Source organism: Antedon mediterranea, chromosome 2, assembly GCF_964355755.1.
Source record: "Antedon mediterranea chromosome 2, ecAntMedi1.1, whole genome shotgun sequence".
In the NCBI taxonomy this organism is placed as follows: domain Eukaryota; kingdom Metazoa; phylum Echinodermata; class Crinoidea; order Comatulida; family Antedonidae; genus Antedon; species Antedon mediterranea.
In genome coordinates, this window is record NC_092671.1 from 891,509 (window position 1) to 918,569 (window position 27,061).

Sequence of the window (27,061 nt, forward strand, 5' to 3'; positions counted from 1 at the left end):
TACGTCAATAATAACGGCGTAATGTTGGCGTAATACAAAATATGTACACATCAAATAGATAGGATAGACGCATACGTTAGCAATCAAAATAGTAATTTCGATTTACAGTTAGTCTACTCTTATAACGGCGTAATATTGGGGTAATACAAAGCATAATATGCACACATCAAAAAGATAGGATAGACGCATACGTTAGCAATCAAAATAGTAATTTCGATTTACAGTTAGTCTACTCTTATAACGGCGTAATATTGGGGTAATACAAAGCATAATATGCACACATCAAAAAGATAGGATAGACGCATACGTTAGCAATCAAAATAGTAATTTCGGTTTACGTCAATAACAGTTTATTCTTATAACGGCCTAACGGCGTAATGTTGGCGTAATACATAGTATATACACGTCAACAACTTCGCAAGATAGGATAGAGGCGGTTTAGCAATAAATTAGTAATCGATTCACATCAATAATAGTCACTTATTATAACGGCGTAATGTTGGCGTAATACATAGTAACACGTCAACAACTTCGCAAGATAGGATAGAGGCGGTTTAGCAATAAATTAGTAATCGATTCACATAAAAAATAGTCACTTAGTATAACGGCGTAATGTTGGGGTACGATAAAACAAATATTGTATGCACATTTTAATGTTTGCGAGACGAGTAGACTTAAAGCCGACACAGGCAAGGGTGGGCCTAATAACAATAATACACGGCAAGGAATAACAAAAAAAAGAATACACTATAAAACACACTGTTACCGAATTGATATCGGTAATTCACTCCGTCATAATGGGCAGAGAAAGAGACGGGAATGCGGGCGGGGGGGGGGGGGGGGGCGAGATGGTCCAGAGGTGAATAAATTCCCTCTCCCAATAAAACAAATGACGCCGACGCCCTGAAACCCTCTTACAATTCAATTGTGTCTAACCCATAATTTAGGAATCGTAGACAAGTAGATAAATAACTTTCGACAAAACGTTTAATCTTTTCGTAATAATTTAATCCATTTACACATTGCACAAGAATTATACAAAAACAAGTGTCTCCCAGTAGTTCGGCAATTGCATATTACAGAACACACAATGCAGCAACGATGAAAAAGTTTGGCATAGAAAAAACGCTTCGTCCAAAATTCTGTTTTTTTTAACATAACATGTGATCATATCTAAGGCATGGTAATTACCACATAGTTCGTGAATTTACTGCTTTTCCCGGGAAGTTCCCGTCCGCAACGTGATTCAAACGTTACTCTATCAAACCGTAAATGTATCTCTCCGTCCATCAAGAAAGTGTCCATCACTGGCGGACGGGAACGCCCCTTTCATATTGACCAGATAAGTGGTGTCCATGTCCATCTATATTATCCTTTTCTTCAATCCCTAATACAGTACATACTATACACGTGACAGCAACTTTCTTAAACTAGGTGGTAAGACACATCTAAATAAACTGTTAAAATTCGGGTCCTATTCAACTACTAAACACAGGGTTATCAACAAAATGAAATAAAAAGTATTATTTAACAAGCGGTGACTGCTGAGAGTGAACAGATAGGAATAGTAAATTATCTCTTCTTAAAAAGCAAATACATGTGATTTAAAATAACGGCTCACTACCGACTTTATTTCGTCATTTTGACCGTCGGATCGTCCAACTTGCTACACCTAACGGTACAACATACACAAAATGGTTTTCATTTTTAGGCCTACTATAAAACTGTGAACTCATTGATACATCCGTCGTCGATAGAGCCCCATTGCGCATGTGTACGCGGTACTAATTTTTACCACAGTACTAATTCTGTAGTGGTACTTAACATACCAAGTTGTTTTTTTTAATCCGGGGAATATGAGGATGGTTCTTTTAAGGCATAGCTGTCGACGACGGAACTACCTCACTAATTATTATATACCATTATTTCAACAGAAATTATACGAAGCCATCGAAGCAACAAAATGGACGAATACAAAAATACTATCCTCTACAAACAGAATAGCATTTTACAATGTTTAAAAACCGATTGTTTAGGCGTATATAATTTTACAGTTTGACATTTACACAATAGTTGTCACAAACGGATACGAATATAGAAAAAAAAATAGAAGAGTAAATAAAAAAACCTGAAATCGGAAAGAAATCGAGTTGTTGACAACCAGGCTAGAACAGTACAAAAGGCGTCAGTATCTACCACAGTCCATTAATCATGATAACATTGCCATGACTAAAATATTAATAGCAAAAGAAAACACATTAGGGTAATGAATTTTGTAATAAAATAAGGATTTTTTTCAAACACAAATTAACTTTGGATGGTTAAGAGACCATGTCAACATTATTCCACTGCAGTTACTGCAGTAAATATATTTTTTTTTGCAATCATTTAATAAGCTATTCTGGTAATATTTGTTCTACATTGAAACGAACTAAAATCATGCTCTAATGCGAAAATAGCTAGTTACTGCAGCAGGGGCCTGGTTACTGCAGTAACTGCGGTAGAATAATTTAATTATGTATAATTAAGTTATATTTGATATTCTGGTTTGTAGGATAAATGAGAAAACATGTATACTATGCAGTGGGACGAACATTACTTAACTAAACATAACAAAATTAAGCCATATTAGCAAGTCAACAATATTGGATGGGTCAAAGGTTACCTGTTCATGAATATTCATAACACAATTTATTCCCCCAACTACCAATAGCTATTAGAATCAATTCAATAAATCATTAAAACAAACATTTATTCATTTTAAATCTATTTTATAAAATTTGAAAACATTACTATGGAAACAGTTTGATTCATATCTACAAAGTTAATTTAATTTTAACTCACAAAATTAAAACAAATAGTTAGGACTATTGAAGGTTGTTACAGTGAATGACAAAAGACCATAAATGATAAATAGAGGAACGAGGAGACAGAACAGAGGTACCTCCCTGGAGAGACTAGGAGTTGTAGGATTGCGACGACGATGATTAGTAAATGACCAGAAGTAACTAACACATTTATGATTTTTGTTGTTGTAGTTTATGACAGTATATGAATTTTTTTAAAGCAACAGATTGGAGACAAGTCTTCTAGGAGGCCAGGTAGCCACATAGCCGTTAGGGCTAGTGGTGAAATTGGTTATTTTACTCTACAGTAGGTACAAAGCCTCTTGAGACAGAACCACCCTATGATAAAAACCCAAAACAACTGAATACTTGTAGCAAACTTACAATCCCGTTCCACATAAACAAGCCTTACAGACAACAAAGACTAAGGGGCCAACGGTCAACAAAGACTAAGGGGCCAAAGGTCAAAAAGACTAAGGGGACAAAGGTCAACAACGACAAGGCACAGGCGAATAATTTGGTATCTGCACATACATAATCATTACCTACGATACCCGACATAAAGTGCATACAAATTGACAAGGAGGAAAAGCAAAAATAAATAAGCCTTTGAATTAATTGCACTGAGGCATACACAAACCAGACCTCTGCGGGGAGCAAATGCCTTCACCATCATGTACACCACATATTGCTGCTTGACACTAAACTTTCACTCGTAAATAAATAACTTAACACCTGAGTTGCCAAGGGATCATTAACAAGTTCATTTAAAATCATTTTCAATTATATTTCATTTTTGATGGAATTTTTAAAATGGAAATTATTTATACCAAATTCATTTTAAGTAAATAAAATATTTTAAAACTAGTTTCTACTTCATCATCTGACATTTAAACATGTTTTAAGAATTGATATTTAAGTACAGTCACTTAGAAGACTTAGCGCTACATAGCCACTGGATTGGTAGCATACACTCAAAATATACCAACTCTTTTCTCATAATATTATTATTTGGTATTTTAGTCAACATTTATTAAGAGAGTTATATAGATTTGATAATACACCACACTTTTGGTTTTAGTCAAATTAACTAAAATATTTCCCTTATATCGGCAGCTAAGTTCCTGAAATTTGAGACTCATCAATTTGAAAGGGATTATATTTATCAAAAGTATTGAATACATTATTTGCAACCACTAGGAAATGTTGGAAGAACTACTAATTAATGTGTGTTCCAAATATTGTAGCATTTTACAAGTATTGCCTAAAATTACCCCCTAACCCCATCTCACTACTCTTCACAGCAAAGAAATGACTGACTTAATGTAAATAAAAAAAAACACTCTCACACAATTTATAAATAAAATGACTTTGATATACTATAACACTTATTTTGTGTAAAATATTCCGCACACACATATTCACTAACACACACTCTGTAGACACATTTTATATATACCTATCAACTGACACAATAGAATATCACCTACCATTGAAACATTACAGAAAATAAATTTAGGAGTACAGTACGACCTAGATTGTACGTTCTTTGGATTTATGAAACAAACGATTTGATTGTAATTGAATATGGTATGTTGTTTTTTGTGTTTTTGATTTAATAAATTAAGAGTTTGTAAATTTTTAGGACTACCTGTAAGGTAAACAGAATGTTGCGGCAGCCTTAGTTATAGGATCTACATTTAGAGGTCAGTTTAAGGTCAACCTTGATTTTACAGATGCCATGTTTGTTGCCATACCGTACGTAAAATCTAGGTCCTACCGTAGACACAAATCCAATATCAGTGTACCATATGTTGAAGCATTTTAACTATTAATATTACAGATACATTAGTATTTGTTTATCAAACAATAATTTCATCAACGAAACAAACGTCTACAAAAAAGCGACTTTATATACCAACATGAAAAATGGGTTAAAATCCATCATACAAATTATGAGACAAAAAGAAAACATTTTGCACTAGAAGACACTATTGCCATTAATCATGTCGTTAACTTGTATCTATAGCACTAATATAAGAATTATACACTCTGGTACACAAAAGCATACAAACTGGTCTTAAAACATAACATGAAAGACATAAATACAAATACTAATTGTTTACAAAAATAAAATCATTATAAAGCAGGGTTCATAAATGAGTCTGTCTTGTGCAGTAGAAGTTGATAGTTTGTGCTAGATATACTGCGATGGACTCTCTGAGCATGCTCCGCTGTCGGTAGTAGTGCACGTATAGTGTATTCTGTGGCTTTGTCGTTGCGGTCCATGATGCCTGGCAATCCGCCACTGTTACGTTTTGTCCACGTTATTTGTGCTCCTAGGTTGGCTACTTCATGTAACATAGCCTCTGCTTCTGATACTGTTGCTTCAACTGGAATACCAACTACATAAAGTACATTTAAGTCATCTAGAAAAAAATAAAAATTATCAATTATAATATCCTAAAAGGTCTCAAAGGTATGCTTAACTGGCTAAGCAAGATATAACTGGCTTTAGTAGCAGGAAAATGTAAGGGTTTGAAAAAATGAATAAATAAGACATTTTTTTTTGCAATGTTAAACAAATTATATTCCAGCAATGTAGAATCTTCTCGGATAAGGACTATAAACCGTAGGTCCAGTGTACACATCTAGCTCATGTGCACTTTAAAGGACCTAGTACATCTTTCGAGACAATTAAGGTGTTACCCCGGTGTACTAGTACATCACAGCTACTGATCATAACTGGGCTGATGGGGAGATCACTCTTTGACTGAAGAGGTTATCCAGTATGAATAAAATAAGAGGTTATCCAGTATGAATAAAATAAGAGGTTATCCAGTATGAATAAAATAAGAGGTTATCCAGTATGAATAAAATAAGAGGTTATCCAGTATGAATAAAATAAGAGGTTATCCAGTATGAATAAAATAAGAGGTTATCCAGTATGAATAAAATAAGAGGTTATCCAGTATGAATAAAATAAGAGGTTATCCAGTATGAATAAAATAAGAGGTTATCCAGTATGAATAAAATAAGAGGTTATCCAGTATGAATAAAATAAGAGGTTATCCAGTATGAATAAAATAAGAGGTTATCCAGTATGAATAAAATAAGAGGTTATCCAGTATGGAATAAAATAAGAGGTTATCCAGTATGAATAAAATAAGAGGTTATCCAGTATGAATAAAATAAGAGGTTATCCAGTATGAATAAAATAAGAGGTTATCCAGTATGAATAAAATAAGAGGTTATCCAGTATGAATAAAATAAGAGGTTATCCAGTATGAATAAAATAAGAGGTTATCCAGTATGAATAAAATAAGAGGTTATCCAGTATGAATAAAATAAGAGGTTATCCAGTATGAATAAAATAAGAGGTTATCCAGTATGAATAAAATAAGAGGTTATCCAGTATGAATAAAATAAGAGGTTATCCAGTATGAATAAAATAAGAGGTTATCCAGTATGAATAAAATAAGAGGTTATCCAGTATGGAATAAAATAAGAGGTTATCCAGTATGAATAAAATAAGAGGTTATCCAGTATGAATAAAATAAGAGGTTATCCAGTATGAATAAAATAAGAGGTTATCCAGTATAAATAAAATAAGAGGTTATCCAGTATGAATAAAATAAGAGGTTATCCAGTATGAATAAAATAAGAGGTTATCCAGTATAAATAAAATAAGAGGTTATCCAGTATGAATAAAATAAGAGGTTATCCAGTATGAATAAAATAAGAGGTTATCCAGTATGAATAAAATAAGAGGTTATCCAGTATGAATAAAATAAGAGGTTATCCAGTATGGAATAAAATAAGAGGTTATCCAGTATGAATAAAATAAGAGGTTATCCAGTATGAATAAAATAAGAGGTTATCCAGTATGAATAAAATAAGAGGTTATCCAGTATAAATAAAATAAGAGGTTATCCAGTATGAATAAAATAAGAGGTTATCCAGTATGAATAAAATAAGAGGTTATCCAGTATGAATAAAATAAGAGGTTATCCAGTATGAATAAAATAAGAGGTTATCCAGTATGAATAAAATAAGAGGTTATCCAGTATGGAATAAAATAAGAGGTTATCCAGTATGAATAAAATAAGAGGTTATCCAGTATGAATAAAATAAGAGGTTATCCAGTATGAATAAAATAAGAGGTTATCCAGTATGAATAAAATAAGAGGTTATCCAGTATGAATAAAATAAGAGGTTATCCAGTATGAATAAAATAAGAGGTTATCCAGTATGAATAAAATAAGAGGTTATCCAGTATGAATAAAATAAGAGGTTATCCAGTATGAATAAAATAAGAGGTTATCCAGTATGAATAAAATAAGAGGTTATCCAGTATGAATAAAATAAGAGGTTATCCAGTATGAATAAAATAAGAGGTTATCCAGTATGAATAAAATAAGAGGTTATCCAGTATGAATAAAATAAGAGGTTATCCAGTATGAATAAAATAAGAGGTTATCCAGTATGAATAAAATAAGAGGTTATCCAGTATAAATAAAATAAGAGGTTATCCAGTATGAATAAAATAAGAGGTTATCCAGTATAAATAAAATAAGAGGTTATCCAGTATGAATAAAATAAGAGGTTATCCAGTATGAATAAAATAAGAGGTTATCCAGTATAAATAAAATAAGAGGTTATCCAGTATGAATAAAATAAGAGGTTATCCAATATGAATAAAATAAGAGGTTATCCAGTATGAATAAAATAAGAGGTTATCCAGTATGAATAAAATAAGAGGTTATCCAGTATGAATAAAATAAGAGGTTATCCAGTATGAATAAAATAAGAGGTTATCCAGTATGAATAAAATAAGAGGTTATCCAGTATGAATAAAATAAGAGGTTATCCAGTATAAATAAAATAAGAGGTTATCCAGTATGAATAAAATAAGAGGTTATCCAGTATGAATAAAATAAGAGGTTATCCAGTATGAATAAAATAAGAGGTTATCCAGTATGAATAAAATAAGAGGTTATCCAGTATGAATAAAATAAGAGGTTATCCAGTATGAATAAAATAAGAGGTTATCCAGTATGAATAAAATAAGAGGTTATCCAGTATAAATAAAATAAGAGGTTATCCAGTATGAATAAAATAAGAGGTTATCCAGTATAAATAAAATAAGAGGTTATCCAGTATGAATAAAATAAGAGGTTATCCAGTATAAATAAAATAAGAGGTTATCCAGTATAAATAAAATAAGAGGTTATCCAGTATGAATAAAATAAGAGGTTATCCAGTATGAATAAAATAAGAGGTTATCCAGTATGAATAAAATAAGAGGTTATCCAGTATGAATAAAATAAGAGGTTATCCAGTATGAATAAAATAAGAGGTTATCCAGTATGAATAAAATAAGAGGTTATCCAGTATGAATAAAATAAGAGGTTATCCAGTATGAATAAAATAAGAGGTTATCCAGTATGAATAAAATAAGAGGTTATCCAGTATGAATAAAATAAGAGGTTATCCAGTATGAATAAAATAAGAGGTTATCCAGTATGAATAAAATAAGAGGTTATCCAGTATGAATAAAATAAGAGGTTATCCAGTATAAATAAAATAAGAGGTTATCCAGTATGAATAAAATAAGAGGTTATCCAGTATGAATAAAATAAGAGGTTATCCAGTATAAATAAAATAAGAGGTTATCCAGTATGAATAAAATAAGAGGTTATCCAGTATGAATAAAATAAGAGGTTATCCAGTATGAATAAAATAAGAGGTTATCCAGTATAAATAAAATAAGAGGTTATCCAGTATGAATAAAATAAGAGGTTATCCAGTATGAATAAAATAAGAGGTTATCCAGTATGAATAAAATAAGAGGTTATCCAGTATGAATAAAATAAGAGGTTATCCAGTATGAATAAAATAAGAGGTTATCCAGTATAAATAAAATAAGAGGTTATCCAGTATGAATAAAATAAGAGGTTATCCAGTATGAATAAAATAAGAGGTTATCCAGTATGAATAAAATAAGAGGTTATCCAGTATAAATAAAATAAGAGGTTATCCAGTATAAATAAAATAAGAGGTTATCCAGTATGAATAAAATAAGAGGTTATCCAGTATGAATAAAATAAGAGGTTATCCAGTATGAATAAAATAAGAGGTTATCCAGTATAAATAAAATAAGAGGTTATCCAGTATAAATAAAATAAGAGGTTATCCAGTATGAATAAAATAAGAGGTTATCCAGTATGAATAAAATAAGAGGTTATCCAGTATAAATAAAATAAGAGGTTATCCAGTATAAATAAAATAAGAGGTTATCCAGTATGAATAAAATAAGAGGTTATCCAGTATGAATAAAATAAGAGGTTATCCAGTATAAATAAAATAAGAGGTTATCCAGTATGAATAAAATAAGAGGTTATCCAGTATAAATAAAATAAGAGGTTATCCAGTATGAATAAAATAAGAGGTTATCCAGTATGAATAAAATAAGAGGTTATCCAGTATGAATAAAATAAGAGGTTATCCAGTATAAATAAAATAAGAGGTTATCCAGTATGAATAAAATAAGAGGTTATCCAGTATGAATAAAATAAGAGGTTATCCAGTATGAATAAAATTCAAAAGTATAGAAACTAATTTGAGGACATTTTTTATTCCATTCCTTGATTTGTTGGGAACCATAAAAGTATGATGTGAGGGATGAGGTGTGACAGAGATGTCAACCAACCAATAGCAGATCAATTTCAATATCATTGTTGACATAAGTACCAAAGGACAAACAGACATGAATGCAGGATAGGAAGAAATTTAGGTAAGTCTATCGTTTGAATGCATTGTTTGAATGTTTAGCATGTCTATACCTTTGCTTGGATCGTCCTGTGATGTACCTTCACCTGTTGCAGACAGTCTTCGTCTTCCACCAACACCTACGCAAGAAAAGTAAGTAAATGTAACCGAACAGAAATCACTAAATCCATCATAACCACAAAGACTAAACTCAACATCATTATAATTATTGTATTTGATATTTGTGATCTGCTGAAATGTAATTTTGTTTTTCTATTTGTTACTTTTGTACATTTTCTTTTTGTTACTTTTGTACTTTTTTCCACTCTTATTCTACATTAAAATAACTCCTCAAATCCCACTTTTTAAATTTGCCCTTTCAATATTAAATAATTATCAGCCCTGCATTTTGCACTATTTAAATTGAACATTATTATTATTTTGTAGTCAATTAAAAGTTCATTGAGGTGATTTCTTTATCATCATCACTACTAATCTGACAAGTAAAAACCCAAAGAGTAAAGCTAACCCTTTTCTAAACTGTCAGCCCTGCTTGGACTAGGACTCTGTGCAGGAGACATTGACGGACTTAACGTTGAGTGTTCCATATAGATGCTGCCAGGCTTAGGAGATCTAACCTCACCACATCCTGGTGTTATTCTCTGTTGGTATTGCATCATTGCCTGTTGTGGTGACGGTGACTTACTACTACCCTGGTGTGAGCTATATTGGCTTCCACTGTGTGGAGACGGTGGACGATGCTGCTGGTGGAGGTGCACGTAAGCCATAGGTGGTTGGCCTTGACCCACCATAGGAGATGTTAGGATCTGTGAGGCTGGGGAAGCAGATCTATGAACATCCTGATGCACGCTATGTAACGTTTGTGCCTGTAGCTGCTGCGCCGTGTTCTGTGGTGTTTGGTAAACTATTTGGAGATTTGAACCAAAGCCCTGCTGATGTGAAACCTGCTGCGGGTCGTATACAGGTTGAGAGTAGAGTATCTGTTGTTGTTGTTGCTGTTGTTGTTGATGTATATTACTCATTGGTATATGTTGATAGCTGCCTTGTGTTAGAATAGGTTGTTGCTGCTGCTGTCCTATCATTTGTGGCTGAGTTTGGTATATTACTGGAGGTGTAGGTTGATGTGGGTGTTGCTGCTGCTGATGCTGTTGTATGGCTGCTTGATTCAATTGTTGCATGGTAACACCTTGTTGCTGTTGCTGCTGTGGTTGAACAAACTGCGTTGGTACTTGATACGTTATTTGAGTTTGAGTAACTTGAGGTTGATTCTGATTTGGCGGACAAAATAACACCTAAACAAACACAAAAACAAAGTTAAGTTTCCCATTGATGGCATGAAATAAATTTACAGATTGCAAATTATAAAAACCAAACTTTGCTTCACCTGTGGTGCCTGTTGTTGTCCCCCACCAGGTGTATTTGCTCCTTGTATCTGGTATCCAGGTATAACACCTGGATGTCTTACCACCTGTCCTAGCATCTGTGATTGATGTATAACTGACTGCTGCTGTTGTTGTTGTTGTTGTGTTTGTTGTTGTTGACCTGGGTCACTTTCATTGGAAGGTTGTCTGTTAATGTTCATAGCTTGAAGCTGCACTGTCACATCAGGGAACTCCTATTTACAACAATAATAATAATCATGTCTCATTAACAACAAGCACACAACATAACTATATATATATAGCCCTTCATCACTTGTACTGATGAAGGGCTAGTGTTGCCCAAAAGCTCTGCTAACTTTTCTGGCTGTTTTACTTTATCATTTTGATTTAGCTTTTCGCTTTTTTTTGTGTATCTTCATTGAGATCCAGCCACTGATACCCACAGCATTGTCCTTTTTTCAGTAATTTGCCTTTGGATTTATATATATATATATATATATATATATATTATATTGTTTGAAGGTTTGCATGGCGAAATTAAATATTGATATAAAGTTTGCGGTACACCACATATCTTTGTTCTGAAAAGAACTGTTGAGTTTCTATATATATTTTCTTTAACTGTATTTTTACATATACTATAGATGACCAAGTGTAGTCCCATGGGGATTTGAACCTGTGGTCATAATAATCAATGGTGGTTTTTACAAAACGATAGGGACTGGAGGTCTAGTGTACACATCTGGCTCGTGTACACTTTAAAAGAACCAAATTCATTTGTCGGAAGAGAAGAAGGTTACCATGGTCTACTGGTCCATCTCAGCCCCTGTTAGTTAGTTAGTTGCTGTATATATCGTCAGCACCTGTGCGCAATTAAGCCCAGTAGGCTGCAACAAATAACAGGTTATTCCCCCCCACATTTAAATTTTTAAATAAACTTACTCCAGAAGTTTGCTGAGGTAGTTGATGTAGCAAGACAGGTTGGTTGCCATAGACTTGTGATGGTATATGCTGACCAGCAGATGTCATTTGTTGGTTTAGATGTTGTTGATTCTGTAATTGGTTTATGTTTACTGGTGTGGCTGGAATCGGTTGCTGAATCTGTCCTGGGTTTATCATTGACATTTGCACTTGTTGTAAATTCTGGTTTGTTATTGGTTGGTTTGTGGGTACTTGACTTGTCATACCAGGGTGGTACACAAGAGGGCTGCCATCTTGGTTCTGATATGGTGAACCTATTCATTAAAAAACACACACCCATTAATAAACTGAAGAGAGACATAGGTATTTATAAAACATCCATTTTGACATTCAGACCATGCAAAAGTGTTTCAACAAGAATCAATATATTTGTTTGTTTTTTTAAATACTAATTCAAGTAAATAAATGTTTGCCATCATTGAAAAAATCATTAAATAAATGTTTATAAATAATTAGCAATTTCACTTAAGTCTAGTTTTCGAGACGCAGTAGTTTAACAATTAATTGTGTATATACTGCAATTTTTGTGAGTTAAAGTTTCATTTTATTAAATCATTTAGAATTACTTCCAATAAAAGGTATGCAACATGTAATTCACACATCAAAAACACATTTACTACACATCTAATAAATAAAACACATTTACTACACATCTAATAAATAAAACACATTTACTACACATCTAATAAATAAAACACATTTACTACACATCTAATAAAACACATTTACTACACATCTAATAAAACACATTTACTACACATCTAATAAATAAAACACATTTACTACACATCTAATAAATAAAACACATTTACTACACATCTAATAAATAAAACACATTTACTACACATCTAATAAATAAAACACATTTACTACACATCTAATAAATAAAACACATTTACTACACATCTAATAAATAAAACACATTTACTACACATCTAATAAAACACATTTATTACACATCTAATAAATAAAACACATTTACTACACATCTAATAAAACACATTTACTACACATCTAATAAATAAAACACATTTACTACACATCTAATAAAACACATTTACTACACATCTAATAAATAAAACACATTTACTACACATCTAATAAAACACATTTACTACACATCTAATAAATAAAACACATTTACTACACATCTAATAAAACACATTTACTACACATCTAATAAATAAAACACATTTACTACACATCTAATAAATAAAATATTATTCAATACAAAAGAAATAAGCAAGGCTACAGTTCAGGTTTTAGACAGATTCAATTTTGTTTCGTAAAATACTGAAAATTTTAACTTGTTAATCATTTTCTATAAATAACGAGCAATATAGATATTATGTAGAATTTTTTTTAATGTATATATTGTAAATTATGTAAATTTGCTGGAAATTTTTGAAAAAAAAGAATGAAATGATGTTTTTTAAAAATTATCTATTGCTCACCTATCCCTAATATACATACTTATAGCCTTTACTTTGTTACAACATACAAGGCTTGCAACCCACAAAGTTAGCCAATCAAAGCTTCTGTTATCATGCATATAAATATACACAGCACAACAACTGAGCATGCTCAAAAGAAACACACGCACAATACGACATAGGCACTCTACCTGTGTGTGGATTGTACAGTATGCTACCCGCTGGAACAGATTCTATACTGGGGGCGCTATATAATATAGTGGGCGAGGAAATATTACCAGAGGTAAGGATACTGGAATTGGCAGGCATCTGTTGTTGGGTGTGGCCAGTCATGTTGTTATGCTGCCAAGATGAAACCTGCGGCATTGACTGGACTGGTTGATAGGTGAGTTGATGTCCAGGCTGTGTCATAAACTGTTGGTTATAAACTGGAAACTGAGTTGAAGGTCGATACTGCGGACTTCCCGTTCTTTGTTCGCTAGAATCTGAAAAACAAATAGAAATGCGTAACCATTAACAACAAAGATTGACAATATTAAAGCACCTTTATTACAACGTAGATGAACTACAACGGTTAAGATCAAAACAAAACATCACATTCATAATGTAAACATTATATTATTCAAATGTTTTATCATCAATAACCTGAACAAATCATAGTAATTGAAATCAGACAAAATATCTGGTATTTGAAATAAAGTACAAACATTAGCTATTTTGTTAATAGGACTACTAATGATATCACAAAGTGTGATGTGTTTGTGGAAACAGACATGTAGATGTTGTTAGTAGGCTTACAAATAAGCAAATTAAATGTTAGCGAAACTAAGGACATTCAATTAATGTATTCAAACAAACATACTAAATATAAAGCTCTGTCTACACTATCAAAGTTTGACAAAAAAAAGTGTGATGTGCCTAAATATGGTAGTGATATGACATCATCATGTCCATATATGGGCACATCACACTTTTTTGTCACATAAAGTTTGAGCCTTACACACTTGTGAATGATTACAATAAAGAGATGGATTGAGAAGAAAATATCAGATATAAAGGGAAAATATCAGATGAAAAGGAGGAACAGAAAATCTTTGAATAATCTCCTTCATTCTGGCTACATTAATTAATATTCTAAAAATGTATATTTTTGGTGACAGTGAAATTAATAAAAAGGAAGACGTAATAAAGATCAATTTGGGAGTATTACTGTCACAAACCTAGCTCTTCAAATGCACTAATGAATGAGGTACATATAGCAAGAGCAATGTTTAATTAGGGTGAGGAATGTCTTACCTAAGGGCATGTTACAAAGGTCCAATTACCAGTACATCATGTACATGAATAGATAGAAGGGATCCTATGTGTGATTACATCATATTGTATGATTTAGTTTAACAAAATAATAAATCTAATATATATGATAGAAATAACTTCATCATTTATATCAAATTCAATGGCCAGGGACTTGTGCCATTGTTTATGTGTACTTGATGTAATTCTGTTTTTATGTATAGATTGTGTCTATGAGAAAGGAACGACAGTGATGGACTTGATGTAATTCTGTTTTTATGTATAGATTGTGTCTATGAGAAAGGAACGACAGTGATGGACTTGATGTAATTCTGTTTTTACGTATAGATTGTGTCTATGAGAAAGGAACGACAGTGATGGACTTGTTTAATTCTGTTTTTATGTATAGATTGTGTCTATGAGAAAGGGACGACAGTGATGGACTTGATGTAATTCTGTTTTTATGTATAGATTGTGTCTATGAGAAAGGAACGACAGTGATGGACTTGATGTAATTCTGTTTTTATGTATAGATTGTGTCTATGAGAAAGGAACGACAGTGATGGACTTGTTTAATTCTGTTTTTATGTATAGATTGTGTCTATGAGAAAGGGACGACAGTGATGGACTTGATGTAATTCTGTTTTTATGTATAGATTGTGTCTATGAGAAAGGAACGACAGTGATGGACTTGATGTAATTCTGTTTTTATGTATAGATTGAGTCTATGAGAAAGGAACGACAGTGATGGACTTGATGTAATTCTGTTTTTATGTATAGATTGTGTCTATGAGAAAGGGACGACAGTGATGGACTTGATGTAATTCTGTTTTTATGTATAGATTGAGTCTATGAGAAAGGAACGACAGTGATGGACTTGATGTAATTCTGTTTTTATGTATAGATTGAGTCTATGAGAAAGGAACGACAGTGATGGACTTGATGTAATTCTGTTTTTATGTATAGATTGTGTCTATGAGAAAGGAACGACAGTGATGGACTTGATGTAATTCTGTTTTTATGTATAGATTGTGTCTATGAGAAAGGAACGACAGTGATGGACTTGATGTAATTCTGTTTTTATGTATAGATTGTGTCTATGAGAAAGGAACGACAGTGATGGACTTGATGTAATTCTGTTTTTATGTATAGATTGTGTCTATGAGAAAGGAACGACAGTGATGGACTTGTTTAATTCTGTTTTTATGTATAGATTGTGTCTATGAGAAAGGGACGACAGTGATGGACTTGATGTAATTCTGTTTTTATGTATAGATTGTGTCTATGAGAAAGGAACGACAGTGATGGACTTGATGTAATTCTGTTTTTATGTATAGATTGTGTCTATGAGAAAGGGACGACAGTGATGGACTTGATGTAATTCTGTTTTTATGTATAGATTGAGTCTATGAGAAAGGAACGACAGTGATGGACTTGATGTAATTCTGTTTTTATGTATAGATTGTGTCTATGAGAAAGGGACGACAGTGATGGACTTGTTTAATTCTGTTTTTATGTATAGATTGTGTCTATGAGAAAGGGGCGACAGTGATGGACTTTTTTAAGTCTCTATGGCGTCCTTCAACCAAATGATGCTTTTGTTTTATCTGTTTAGTAAATGTACATACGCCGAAGTTTGATTTTGGTCAAAATAAATGTTCAATGAATGAATACGATTAGTATGAAAAACAAACTTTAAAATGCATTTATGATGAAATAAGTATCCCACTTCTACACAGTACACAGTTCTATACAGTTACAGTTCTATACAGTTATATTGTTTCTGGCACAACAATGTCATCTTTCCCAAATTCCTCATTTTATTTTACTTGTGAATTTAAATTCACATTAAATACAATTAAAGTAAGTTTGGCATTCACCTTGGGCAAAAAGTAGATGAGTGGGTGAGTCTAATGCCATTCTAAGAATCATCATCGTAAATATTAAACAACATGATGAACCTAAACACACTTAACACCTTTCTATCTGTATTTTAATTATAAAAAATACTATCTGTGACGCGTAAATTAATAAATAATGTTCTAGATTTAGACGTGAAAAACAATTTTTGATAAAAGTTATTTTAAGAATGATGAAGTGAGTTACTGCACAATGCACTACTTTACTGTAATGTCATGAAAATAACATAAATTATGAATAAGGTAAACAGAGTAACATTAACGTTATTTTACACAATAGAGTAATACTATCAACAGATAATACAAATGATATCAGACAACTATAAACAAACATAGATAATGAACATTAATCACTAATGTGCACATGACTAGTCTCACAGAAATGGACAACTCAAGTTGCACTGAGATTTTTTTATTTATTTAAGTAGAGTATGCGTATGGAACCTGTAATATTTAAGAGGGGTATGGTATATATTCAAGGGAACAAGTGGGCCCTGCAACCTGGTGTAGTTTGCTGATGGTAATAGATTGAATATTTTAAGAAGGGTATGGTATATAGTCAGGGTTCCTGGAACCTGGGGTGGTTTGCTGATAAAATTGAATATTTTAAAGAGTAAGGTAGACAGGGCAGCGATAGACGACAAATCACATCCAACATAACACAACAAGACAAGCAATGTACATTCACTACGATTTTCGGTCACACCTGTTAATAAATAAAGCATTATCATCATTGTACTAAATGTACATCAGCATATAACATGAGCAACAAGTGACAGTATTACAAAGAGTCTATACTACTAAATTATATTGTGATTTATTGTGTTTATATCAGAAAAATAATTTTTTAATATTGCCATTTTTTAAAGTTATTATTTACATTAATAAAAACTTGTTTAGATGCTAAACATCGGGCAATGAAATAATATAAATATTTCAATAATTAAAAAAGGTAAACATAAGTTTAATCTTGGAAGTCTTTACAATAATAATAAATACTGTTTGTAGTTATTATAAAAACTTGTTTCAAATGCTAAACATCGGGCAATGAAATAATAAATATTTCAATAAATGAAAGGTAAATTTTAATAAATACTGGTGTTTTTTTTTTTTTTTAATCTGGACCATATTGAAAACCAATTCAAATGAGATTACTACATTAAAAAGCATATTGCAATTTCTTCCAAGCCAGGAGGAAGATGGAACAATAAGGTCAAAGTATTGCTTTGTGTAGGAACATTTTACGGTTAATATACTCATGCATTTTATAGCAGCATACAAAATAAGAAGATATGCATTTGTTAATGGATATGTATTGTATATGGCACCTACTCAGATGTGTTTGAGTGGGCTAGAAGATGACTTGTGCCCTCGGGTGTTACACCTACTCAGGTGCGCGACGAGTGAGTGGGCTACTATAGTCACGTCTTCAAGACTTATTCGAAGAATAATTGCAACAACCAGCTCGGTACGTTTGTTTACAATTAGTCAATATATTTATTCACCTGGTCAATAACCTGAATAGATCCAGTTTTTCATAATATTTATATATAATAAAGGTTTAGGTTAGCCCATTAATTACTATGTTATGTAAACCAGGTTTAGGTTAGCCCATTAATTACTATGTAAACCAGGTTTAGGTTAGACCATTAATTACTATGTAAACCAGGTTTAGGTTAGCCCATTAATTACTATGTTATGTAAACCAGGTTTAGGTTAGCCCATTAATTGCTATGTAAACCAGGTTTAGGTTAGCCCATTAATTACTATGTAAACCAGGTTTAGGTTAGCCCATTAATTACTATGTAAACCAGGTTTAGGTTAGCCCATTAATTACTATGTTATGTAAACCAGGTTTAGGTTAGCCCATTAATTACTATGTTATGTAATAAACATTTATTTGTCAAACACCCTGCATTATTTATCTTGGCCTATCTACAATTTGTTTTTCTTTTCAATAATTTAAATTCAAAAGTAAAAAAAGAAGAGTAGAAAACGCAAATCACAAACTAAATTAATAATTTCAGATCTTTAACAGCACTAAACCCGAAACATAGTCTGCTATTTATTAAACCGCATACTTCAGCTGGGAAACATTTTTTTTTAGACAAACAAATGTTGGTGGTCAATAATTCTCTGCCACATTTATATTATTGTTGTAACACTTTTTAGTAAAACTGGTCATTCATTTTTCACTATGCAACGTTTAACTGGCTTGTGCATAGGGACATAGCCACCAGTACGGTTGGTGAGTTTTCAACCTGATCACTTTTTCGCAAAGGCCTTTGACAACTCTGTGATATTTATTTCTGGTGGCTACGTCACTGGTCTAGGGTGGTTTTGAATAGAGATTGTATACAAAGTTAGTAGTAAATAAAAGCCTCAAGTAGTAAGGATTCAAGTATCATTCTCATTAAGCATTTGTCATTGCAATATCTCCTTTGGCATCTGGCATTTACAAGATAGATTCACCCCTGCCACTAAACAATACTTAATTGATTATATAAAGAATTTAGACTGATGTTATATTGGATGGCCTGCTACATGGGTACATCAACCTTTAACATGTATCAATCTCCTATCAAACTTTCTGATTGATATTACCTTCAGTTGTTTTACACCCACGCACTTTCTTTATTATGCTATTACACATCAATGCCCAAGCTAAACTCACATGATATTTATGTCATCGATAAATAATGGACAGAAACTTTATAGTATTTACAATTTGAAGTGTTAAAAACAAATAAATCAAGCTTTAATAAATTGGTTGATTGATTGTATGATCACACATCATCCACTGTTTTACTTTTATTAACAGATGATAATTAAAAAATATTATCATAAAAAAAAACATTGTTAAGTGGTACATAGTAGCAATGTATGCATAAAACGTCAAACACAAGTTAACAAGAACTGGTTTAATGGGTTAAACTGGTTTAGCTGGTTGAACTGGTTTAGCTGGTTTAACTGGTTAAAATAGTTTAATTGGTTTAACAGGTTAAACTGGTTAAATCATATTAATGCATCATGCATAACATCAACACCGATTTTAACATCAACTGGTTAGTTGGTACAAGCAATATAATGCATACAATACAAGACAACTAAATCTAAAACATGCACTGGCTGGGTTAAGATGTCGGGTAGAAGGAACATGCATATCATTTAACATTCTTATTTAACAGGGAAAATATAATTCACCTGAGCAACAAGGTTGTTCCAAAATAACTGAAACCAAAATTGAAAAAAAAAAAAGAAATGGTGAAAAGCACACAGCAAAAAGGGTGCATCTTTCCTACATATATAATTTGCAAACTCTTATAAGAAAAGAACAATGAAGGATGATGACAATAGAATCAAAATTCTGAAGAAATAATGACATAAAAGGTCAAAGGTTGTAGTCATAGTAACTGAAAATATAGCTGTTTCTTGAGATCTGTTTTATCAGTCTTTCCAAAGTTTAATGGGGTAAAAAAAATCGACCAATTCTTCTGGTTTACCGAGAAATCTCATCCCCGTATTCTCAATAGTACTCTAGGAATCGTAAGAAATTCTGGTTTTGTTTGAGGTTTTCAGGGAGTTTGTAGTTTAGTTACTGTATATAAATGTTTAAGCATAGGACCCTTAATACACAAGCCATCCTTAGTACTAGTTCTACAACAGAAAGATATAAGAAGAGCTCTTGATTTAGAGAATAAATTTAAAATATTGTCAAACTGGGACAAAAGAAACATGCTAAAAGATTGTCCCAAATTAGGGATGACCTTATATTATAGTATACAAGGATTTCACAGCTATATCCAGGAGGCTAAATATGCACACAGGTCTTCCTCATATTAAATACAGTAGATCCATTACTTTAGGGCACCCCTATTCAGAGGGCCTCTTTATTTGGAGGACACCCTATTCGCACTCCTATTCAGAGGAAACCCCTATTTAGGAGATGTTCTTTGAAATGGATGAGTATTTATCCCCTTAATAGTGTTCTACTGTATTACTTTAGTATACTTTTGTCTTCAATATTATTGAATTAATCTCATCTATTAGAGGTCTAGCCTTTATGACAATTGGTCCTTATGGTTTTTAATCAGAGGGAGACCTGTCTTTTAGTTGCAGATAGATGTGTGTCTAAACTTAGTCACATGTTTTATATAATAAACTTGCAAAGGTGTGGAATGGGATGACTTAAGTGCAGACTTACCAACACGTGCTAACTTTGAAAGACTTCCTCGGTTACTGCTACTGCTACTGCTCGTCCAACTGCTGCTGCTGTCTTTCCTATTAAAACTATTTCTGTTTGTAACGCCAGCAAAACTACTGGCCTTGATTATATGTGCCGGGTGTTGCCTTTCGGAACCACTTGACTCCACGCTACTCCACGGCCGGTCTTCTATCCAACTCCGCATCGACTCGTCGGATGTACCAGAGTCCTGTCTTCTACCAACTAGTAGTCTATTTGGTCTAAATATAATACAATTTTGGCATAAGCATTTGCTAATATCTAACAAAATACCACTGCAGGTGGCATGGTAGTACATTTATGGCCAAGTCTTACAATCACAAATATGAATATTCACAGTAATTAATTTAACTTCAATTCACTTTATTCTCGATTTCACTCACATACAGTATGAACAGTACAGTCAGACAGAGTTGTCACATGTGATTGACCTGGAGGTCACTAACGGCGAATGTAATCACTTTTAATGGGACGTCCCCACAAGCACATATAAATTACATAAATAAAAAAATAATAATTTCTGAAAATATCCGACATTAAAACACAGTTTAGAGACATACCTTTGAATGGCTGTTATTTCTTGCGCTTCCTAAACATAAAAAATAAAATTTTATTTAATTTTTTCATCTATTAATTGTGCTGATATCATTTATTTATTTATTAAAACATATTTATACAGGATATGATGATCTCATATTTTACATATGGGGCCGTTTTGGGCGTTTTCAAATATTTATTCATAAGCTAAACAACAATTTATTATTTTTATTGATTTCCCTTTTGATTCTAATTATTTTTTTCAAATTCTTTATTTTGTTAATATTTATAAATTCTATTTCTTTTAATTTAATTTGTTTAGTTGTCTTCTGTTGTATTTCATGTTTTGTCAAATTTTTATTGTTTTATTGCTTCAACTGGATGGACCCCCTCGTTAAATATTGTTGAAATAAATAAATAAAATAAACTCTATAATAACTGTACATTTTAAATGTGTTTCCATTCCTTGTTTTTTTAATACATAATAGCAAATCAAGTATTTGTAAAGAACTGCTAAATAGACAGGTGCCATGCTTTTTATTCTCAGACATTTCAATTAAAAGACAATGACTTCTCTACGCAGAGGAGGTAGAAACTGGATTTGAATATCCAATATTTATGAGAAAATAATTGGCAACCAAGATTTGCTGCAACAAATAACAACCTCACCTGTCTTCACATGGGTTATAATACTGAATGTCAATCTCAACTATCTCAAAGAATATAATCATTTTAATATATAAATTTTGCAGGGAATTAGATTTATCTATAATATTCACAGATCTTTTTCTTTGATCTTTAGAAAAATGTAAAATTTTGTTTGGGAATAAACCTTACTTTAATAAACATTTTATACCTAAAATAAAATACATAATATGCTTCACATGAAACTGTCAGCTGTTTGTTTCCGTGATATATACCCCAAGAAACATTTCAAGGATATTTTGTCTATTTAAATCTTGTATAAAAATTACGTGTCCTTCGGTTTGTCACAACCCTACGAGGATAATACTACTATCAACTACGAGAGGACCAGTGATACTAATATGTTCTTCTTGTTAAATACAAAGCATTATGTAAACATCCAATTTACATTCAACAGAGCAGAGCCAAGAGATTCTTTATCTGATTTTGCTCGTTAATTCATCTACAGGGTATTATGGTAATTGTAGCGTTGGGTAGATGTGAATGATAGCTTCACTGTGTCTTTAGCAAATCACAGGGGTTTACGCTCCCTTGTTATATTTCACATTTAAGAATAATCAATATTAGCAAGAATTACGAGGAACATGGATTTGACATCGTGTTGAGGCAATAATGAAAATAATATCATTAAAAATAATGTTCCTTTGGAGTTTATAATGAAATTATTATAGCAACAAATGATGTGAAAAAAAATAATATAATTACATTGTTTTCATTGGATATGCTAGCATAATTATGTTAACATTATTAATCTATGTATGTATGTATTGCTGTTTATAAATAACTTTATTGTCATTAGAAAAATCAAATAATTAGTTGATGCTTAGTTTTGAGAGAGTGTGAATTTTTCTGGTAAATATACAAATCTCTGGTTTATGTTAAAGTTACATTTCCCTGGCATTCCTTGTAATCAAGGCCTGATTTTGTGCAATTCATTGTTTTATTGAATTGAATTACAAACTAAATCCTCAAACCTAAAACGATTTAGAAACTGCTCACTGTTTTAGCAGCACAAAAACATTAAATTGGTTTATCCCGTACAATTACTTAGAAACTACTCTCTGTGATACTTGGAAATTGTTTCTTTTGTAATTTATCTCTACTAAAAAGGCGTTGATGCAATAATCAAATCTATCCTTTTATCTTCAATCAACTTTGAAGTTGTACTATTGGTTGCCATTGACAACGAGGATGCAAATAATGAGCAACATTATGTACACTATTGGAACATAAATTAACATTAAGTTCGTAAACTTAGCAGGGTTAATGTACTATTGGTTGCCACTAACAACCTATTAAACATTAGGAAAATTAATATCTTGCTATAGCAAAGAAAATATATTGTAACAAATATTGTTATTGAATGTTTATATTATCACGGACTCCAATAAAAATAGCAATAACAAATGAAATGTAAAAAAAGACCACTTCTTTTCCTTTAATATTAAAACAGAATTTTAGTTAAAATGATATTTTTTTTTAAACTGATAAATTTTTGTTTGTAAATAATTTACTGATGATGAAAGCATATCACGACAATATTTAAGAATAAAATGAAAACTTCAATCACGCTAAGTTGTACAGTATAGAAAACTATGTCTATTGTCACTGACGATTACTATTACCAACAACAAAACCAAAATGAGGACTCATGAGGGTGCATTAATCTGGAGTGTGTACTTATATCTAGATTTAGTTCCAAGAATGGTGTACTAAGTACAAGCTTAAGTATCAGCAACTCTTTCTTGGTAAAATAATGTGTTTTTTGTTTTCTTAAAAACTATGTCTACAATATCAAACTTGATGTGACTAGTTTGACAAAAAAAAAATGTGATGTGCCCATATATGGACACAATGATGATATTACTTCCATATTTGAATCTATCACTACCATATTTGGTTTTTTGTCTTTAGAATCTCACCTTATCACTAAATAGTCTGTTACGTAATTCTTCATAGTTCTCTTTCCTTTCTTCAAATGATTTGTTTTGTTTGTTCATGTCCTTGTCAAAGGGTCGACCCATACTTGAGTAATCTGCACTATGTTCAGCCCTTTTGAGGATCGTTGTTGGAACGGGATCATCTTTGATGTAATCCTGAAATTTCTGATCAGGTCTGAGGAAACAACGATTCAAACGATTATAGACAACGTCTTATATAAGTTAAAGATGCTCTCCAGGTGCAATGCCATCCTAGAATGCCATAGTACATTTAAAAAAAATTAATTTATAAGTAATTGTACTTTCTATGGACCAGAGATTCCGAAATATAAGATTGAATAAATGAATAAATAAGATTATCATGTTTATTCATTATATGTGGTCATCATTAAACCGTTTCCAATTTTCTTTTTGTGGTTTTTTTTTATGTGACTCCATTTTTGCTGTCAAGAAAAAAATGTATTCTCTTTGCTCAATAGAAACAGGTCCTTACATAACATAAAAAACAATAAAGTAAAACTGAAAAGGACATCAATTAAATTTGTAAAACAGCTAACAATAACATTTAAATATATGGTATAATAAGATGATATGTGACTAAAACATTCTAATTTTTTAATATATACCAGAAAGTTACAAGCCAAAATGAAGAAATGTATATTGATTTGAAGCAGCATGTGAAGCATTGATTAATTTCTGACTATGTGAGTAGAATATATCACTGTACTTGTTCCACGAGTCATTTTATATAAATCATTATTTATAAAATATCCGGGCCTCCTACACAAACTTTCTCAATCGATATTAGAATTATGATCACTTATTAAATTTAAAAATCTTTTTCTTCCTTAAATTTCTGTTTGAAAAGTGTAGAATAATATAAAAAGCCAAACTTCTTTATGAAACAAAAGATAGATGAGGCATAAAGCTAGCTGGATTGAAGGAGCTTTAGACACATGTACAATAGATACCCTAAGATTATTTTAATGTGAATCAAGTTAATCCGTTAAAGTTCAAGCTTGATAAATTGATTAGGAAGCCAATGATAACAGTTACTGCATTTTCATTGATAAATTTGTTGGAACTTAAGAAAAGATGTGCTTAATCACATGCTTACGGTAACTGAATAAAAAGTAAGTACATTCTGAGTTGCTCTGCACACTCTATCCATCCCCATCTCCTTTCAACATACCACCCAAAAAATAATCATATTAATCTCTCTCTATGATTAAGAGGTTATATATTCGTTTTTAGTGCGTTGTGTCTTTTTCCTGTAATCGTATTGTGTTCTTTAATTGAAATGGTCTTTACAGCAAGTTTAAATAATTAAGTTTATTAATTGAATGGAAAGCATTTATTTGGAGCAGTCATTAGTTGGTTGTTGAGGTCTGAGAGGGTAATTTTATAGACTATTATTAATGATAAAGAACGGTACATAATGACTGCTCATTATGTTAACATTCCACTGTAGTGAAATAAATACCTTTTAAGTAGCAAGACATTGATTAATACACTTGACGTGGATGTGTGTCCTTTGTAACTAAACAATAGCATTATATGAAAATTACCTTCTGCATAATAACATATTATATTTTAATGACATTATATAGTGATGCAAATCACAAAATGAAAACGAAAATTAAGGGTCAACCAAGTTAAAGGTGAACAAAATTGAATGGCACAACATTCTACACAGGCTTTTGTAGTGAACCACGTCTCATACCATAAAACAAACATCTTGTAGTTTTTGTACCATAATAAAAATATATAAAATATGGAACTAACACTCTCATATGTTGTGTTTTGTTGAGTATTACATAACTCTTTGTGTCATCTACGTTATGTTCTAAGCCAAATAAAACCGCCACTCGATGAAGTAGCATACGTTGGTATGAATTCATTGGGGGAAAATTCTTCTCTTCATCTCTGTAAAAATATAAGAATAAGAAAAATATTAGAAATGTCATACTATGTTTAAAAAAAAAAGTAAAATTGCAAAGGATAAGAGAATTCATTCATTACAAAAGATGTTCTATAATTACACACGTCTTTGGAAGTGGAACTGTTTTTCATAGAAAAAATCCTGACATCTGACATTATTTGAACCCAGTATTGTGGTATCTATAGATGAGCATCTTAAGATAAGATAAGATAAGATAACTTTTATTGATCCTCAAAAAGGAAATTCATTGCTCGTCATAAAACAAAGAAAACACTATAAAAACAAATATAGCATAAAACCATTCATATAAAAACATCTAAAAAATTACAATATAAAATTATCTTCTTGACTTCCTGTTGTACTGGATGATACCGGAGGGAATAAAGGATTTAGCAAATCGATTTGTTTTCACACTGAGGAGCCTCAATCTACCACTTGGATTAAGTTGGTCTATGATCACTTTGTGGAGAGGATGAGAGGCATCCGACACAATGCGTTCGAAATCTTTCTGGAGGTGTTCTAGGTGCACATCGGTAAAGGAAGGCAGTTCCAGACCAATCATTTTACCAGCCCGACGGATGAAAGTTTCAAGGCGTCCTTTATTCCCTCCGGTAACATTACCAGCCCAACAGGAGAGGCAATACGTCCAAACACTACATATAACGGATCTATAGAACGAAAGTAACATCAAATCACAGGAGTTAAATTTATATAAAGTTCTCATACAATACATTCTGGGACTTAATTTTTTGCTGATGAAGTCTATATGGTCTCCCCAACTCAGTTTATCATTGAAAACAATTCCTAGATACTTGTACTGGTCAACAATTTCAATTTCTTTACCTTTGATAGTGATTGGTTGAAAATTAAATTTATGTTTAGTCCTAAAATCAATGATCATCTCCTTTGTTTTTGATGCATTTATTTGGAGATAATTATCGTCACAAAATTTAACAAATCTTTGTATTTCGCTACGATAATTTTCATCATTGTTTGAAACTATGAGACCAATAGTACTAGTGTCATCAGCGAATTTAACAACGGGGCA

The 27,061-nt window shown here is 31.7% G+C and overlaps 1 protein-coding gene across 5 annotated transcripts in view; it reads right to left on the reverse strand.

Moving 5' to 3' along the window:
* Positions 1-986: 986 nt before the first annotated feature.
* Positions 987-27,061, reverse strand: part of LOC140039987 (uncharacterized) — a 78,164-nt gene continuing 52,089 nt past the window's right edge. For 3 of the 5 annotated variants that reach the window (XM_072085584.1, XM_072085583.1, XM_072085585.1), the window contains 11 exons: positions 25,857-25,997; positions 24,054-24,246; positions 21,450-21,478; positions 20,851-21,110; positions 19,851-19,877; positions 13,626-13,919; positions 11,963-12,255; positions 11,023-11,253; positions 10,147-10,930; positions 9,692-9,757; positions 987-5,275 (listed from right to left, as the gene is read on the reverse strand). In XM_072085584.1, coding sequence (XP_071941685.1) covers positions 4,986-5,275; positions 9,692-9,757; positions 10,147-10,930; positions 11,023-11,253; positions 11,963-12,255; positions 13,626-13,919; positions 19,851-19,877; positions 20,851-21,110; positions 21,450-21,478; positions 24,054-24,246; positions 25,857-25,997 — 2,608 coding nt within the window. In that variant the 3' untranslated portion in view covers positions 987-4,985. The remainder of the gene's footprint in view (positions 5,276-9,691; positions 9,758-10,146; positions 10,931-11,022; positions 11,254-11,962; positions 12,256-13,625; positions 13,920-19,850; positions 19,878-20,850; positions 21,111-21,449; positions 21,479-24,053; positions 24,247-25,856; positions 25,998-27,061) is intronic. The other 2 variants (XM_072085587.1, XM_072085586.1) reach the window with 2 other exon arrangements.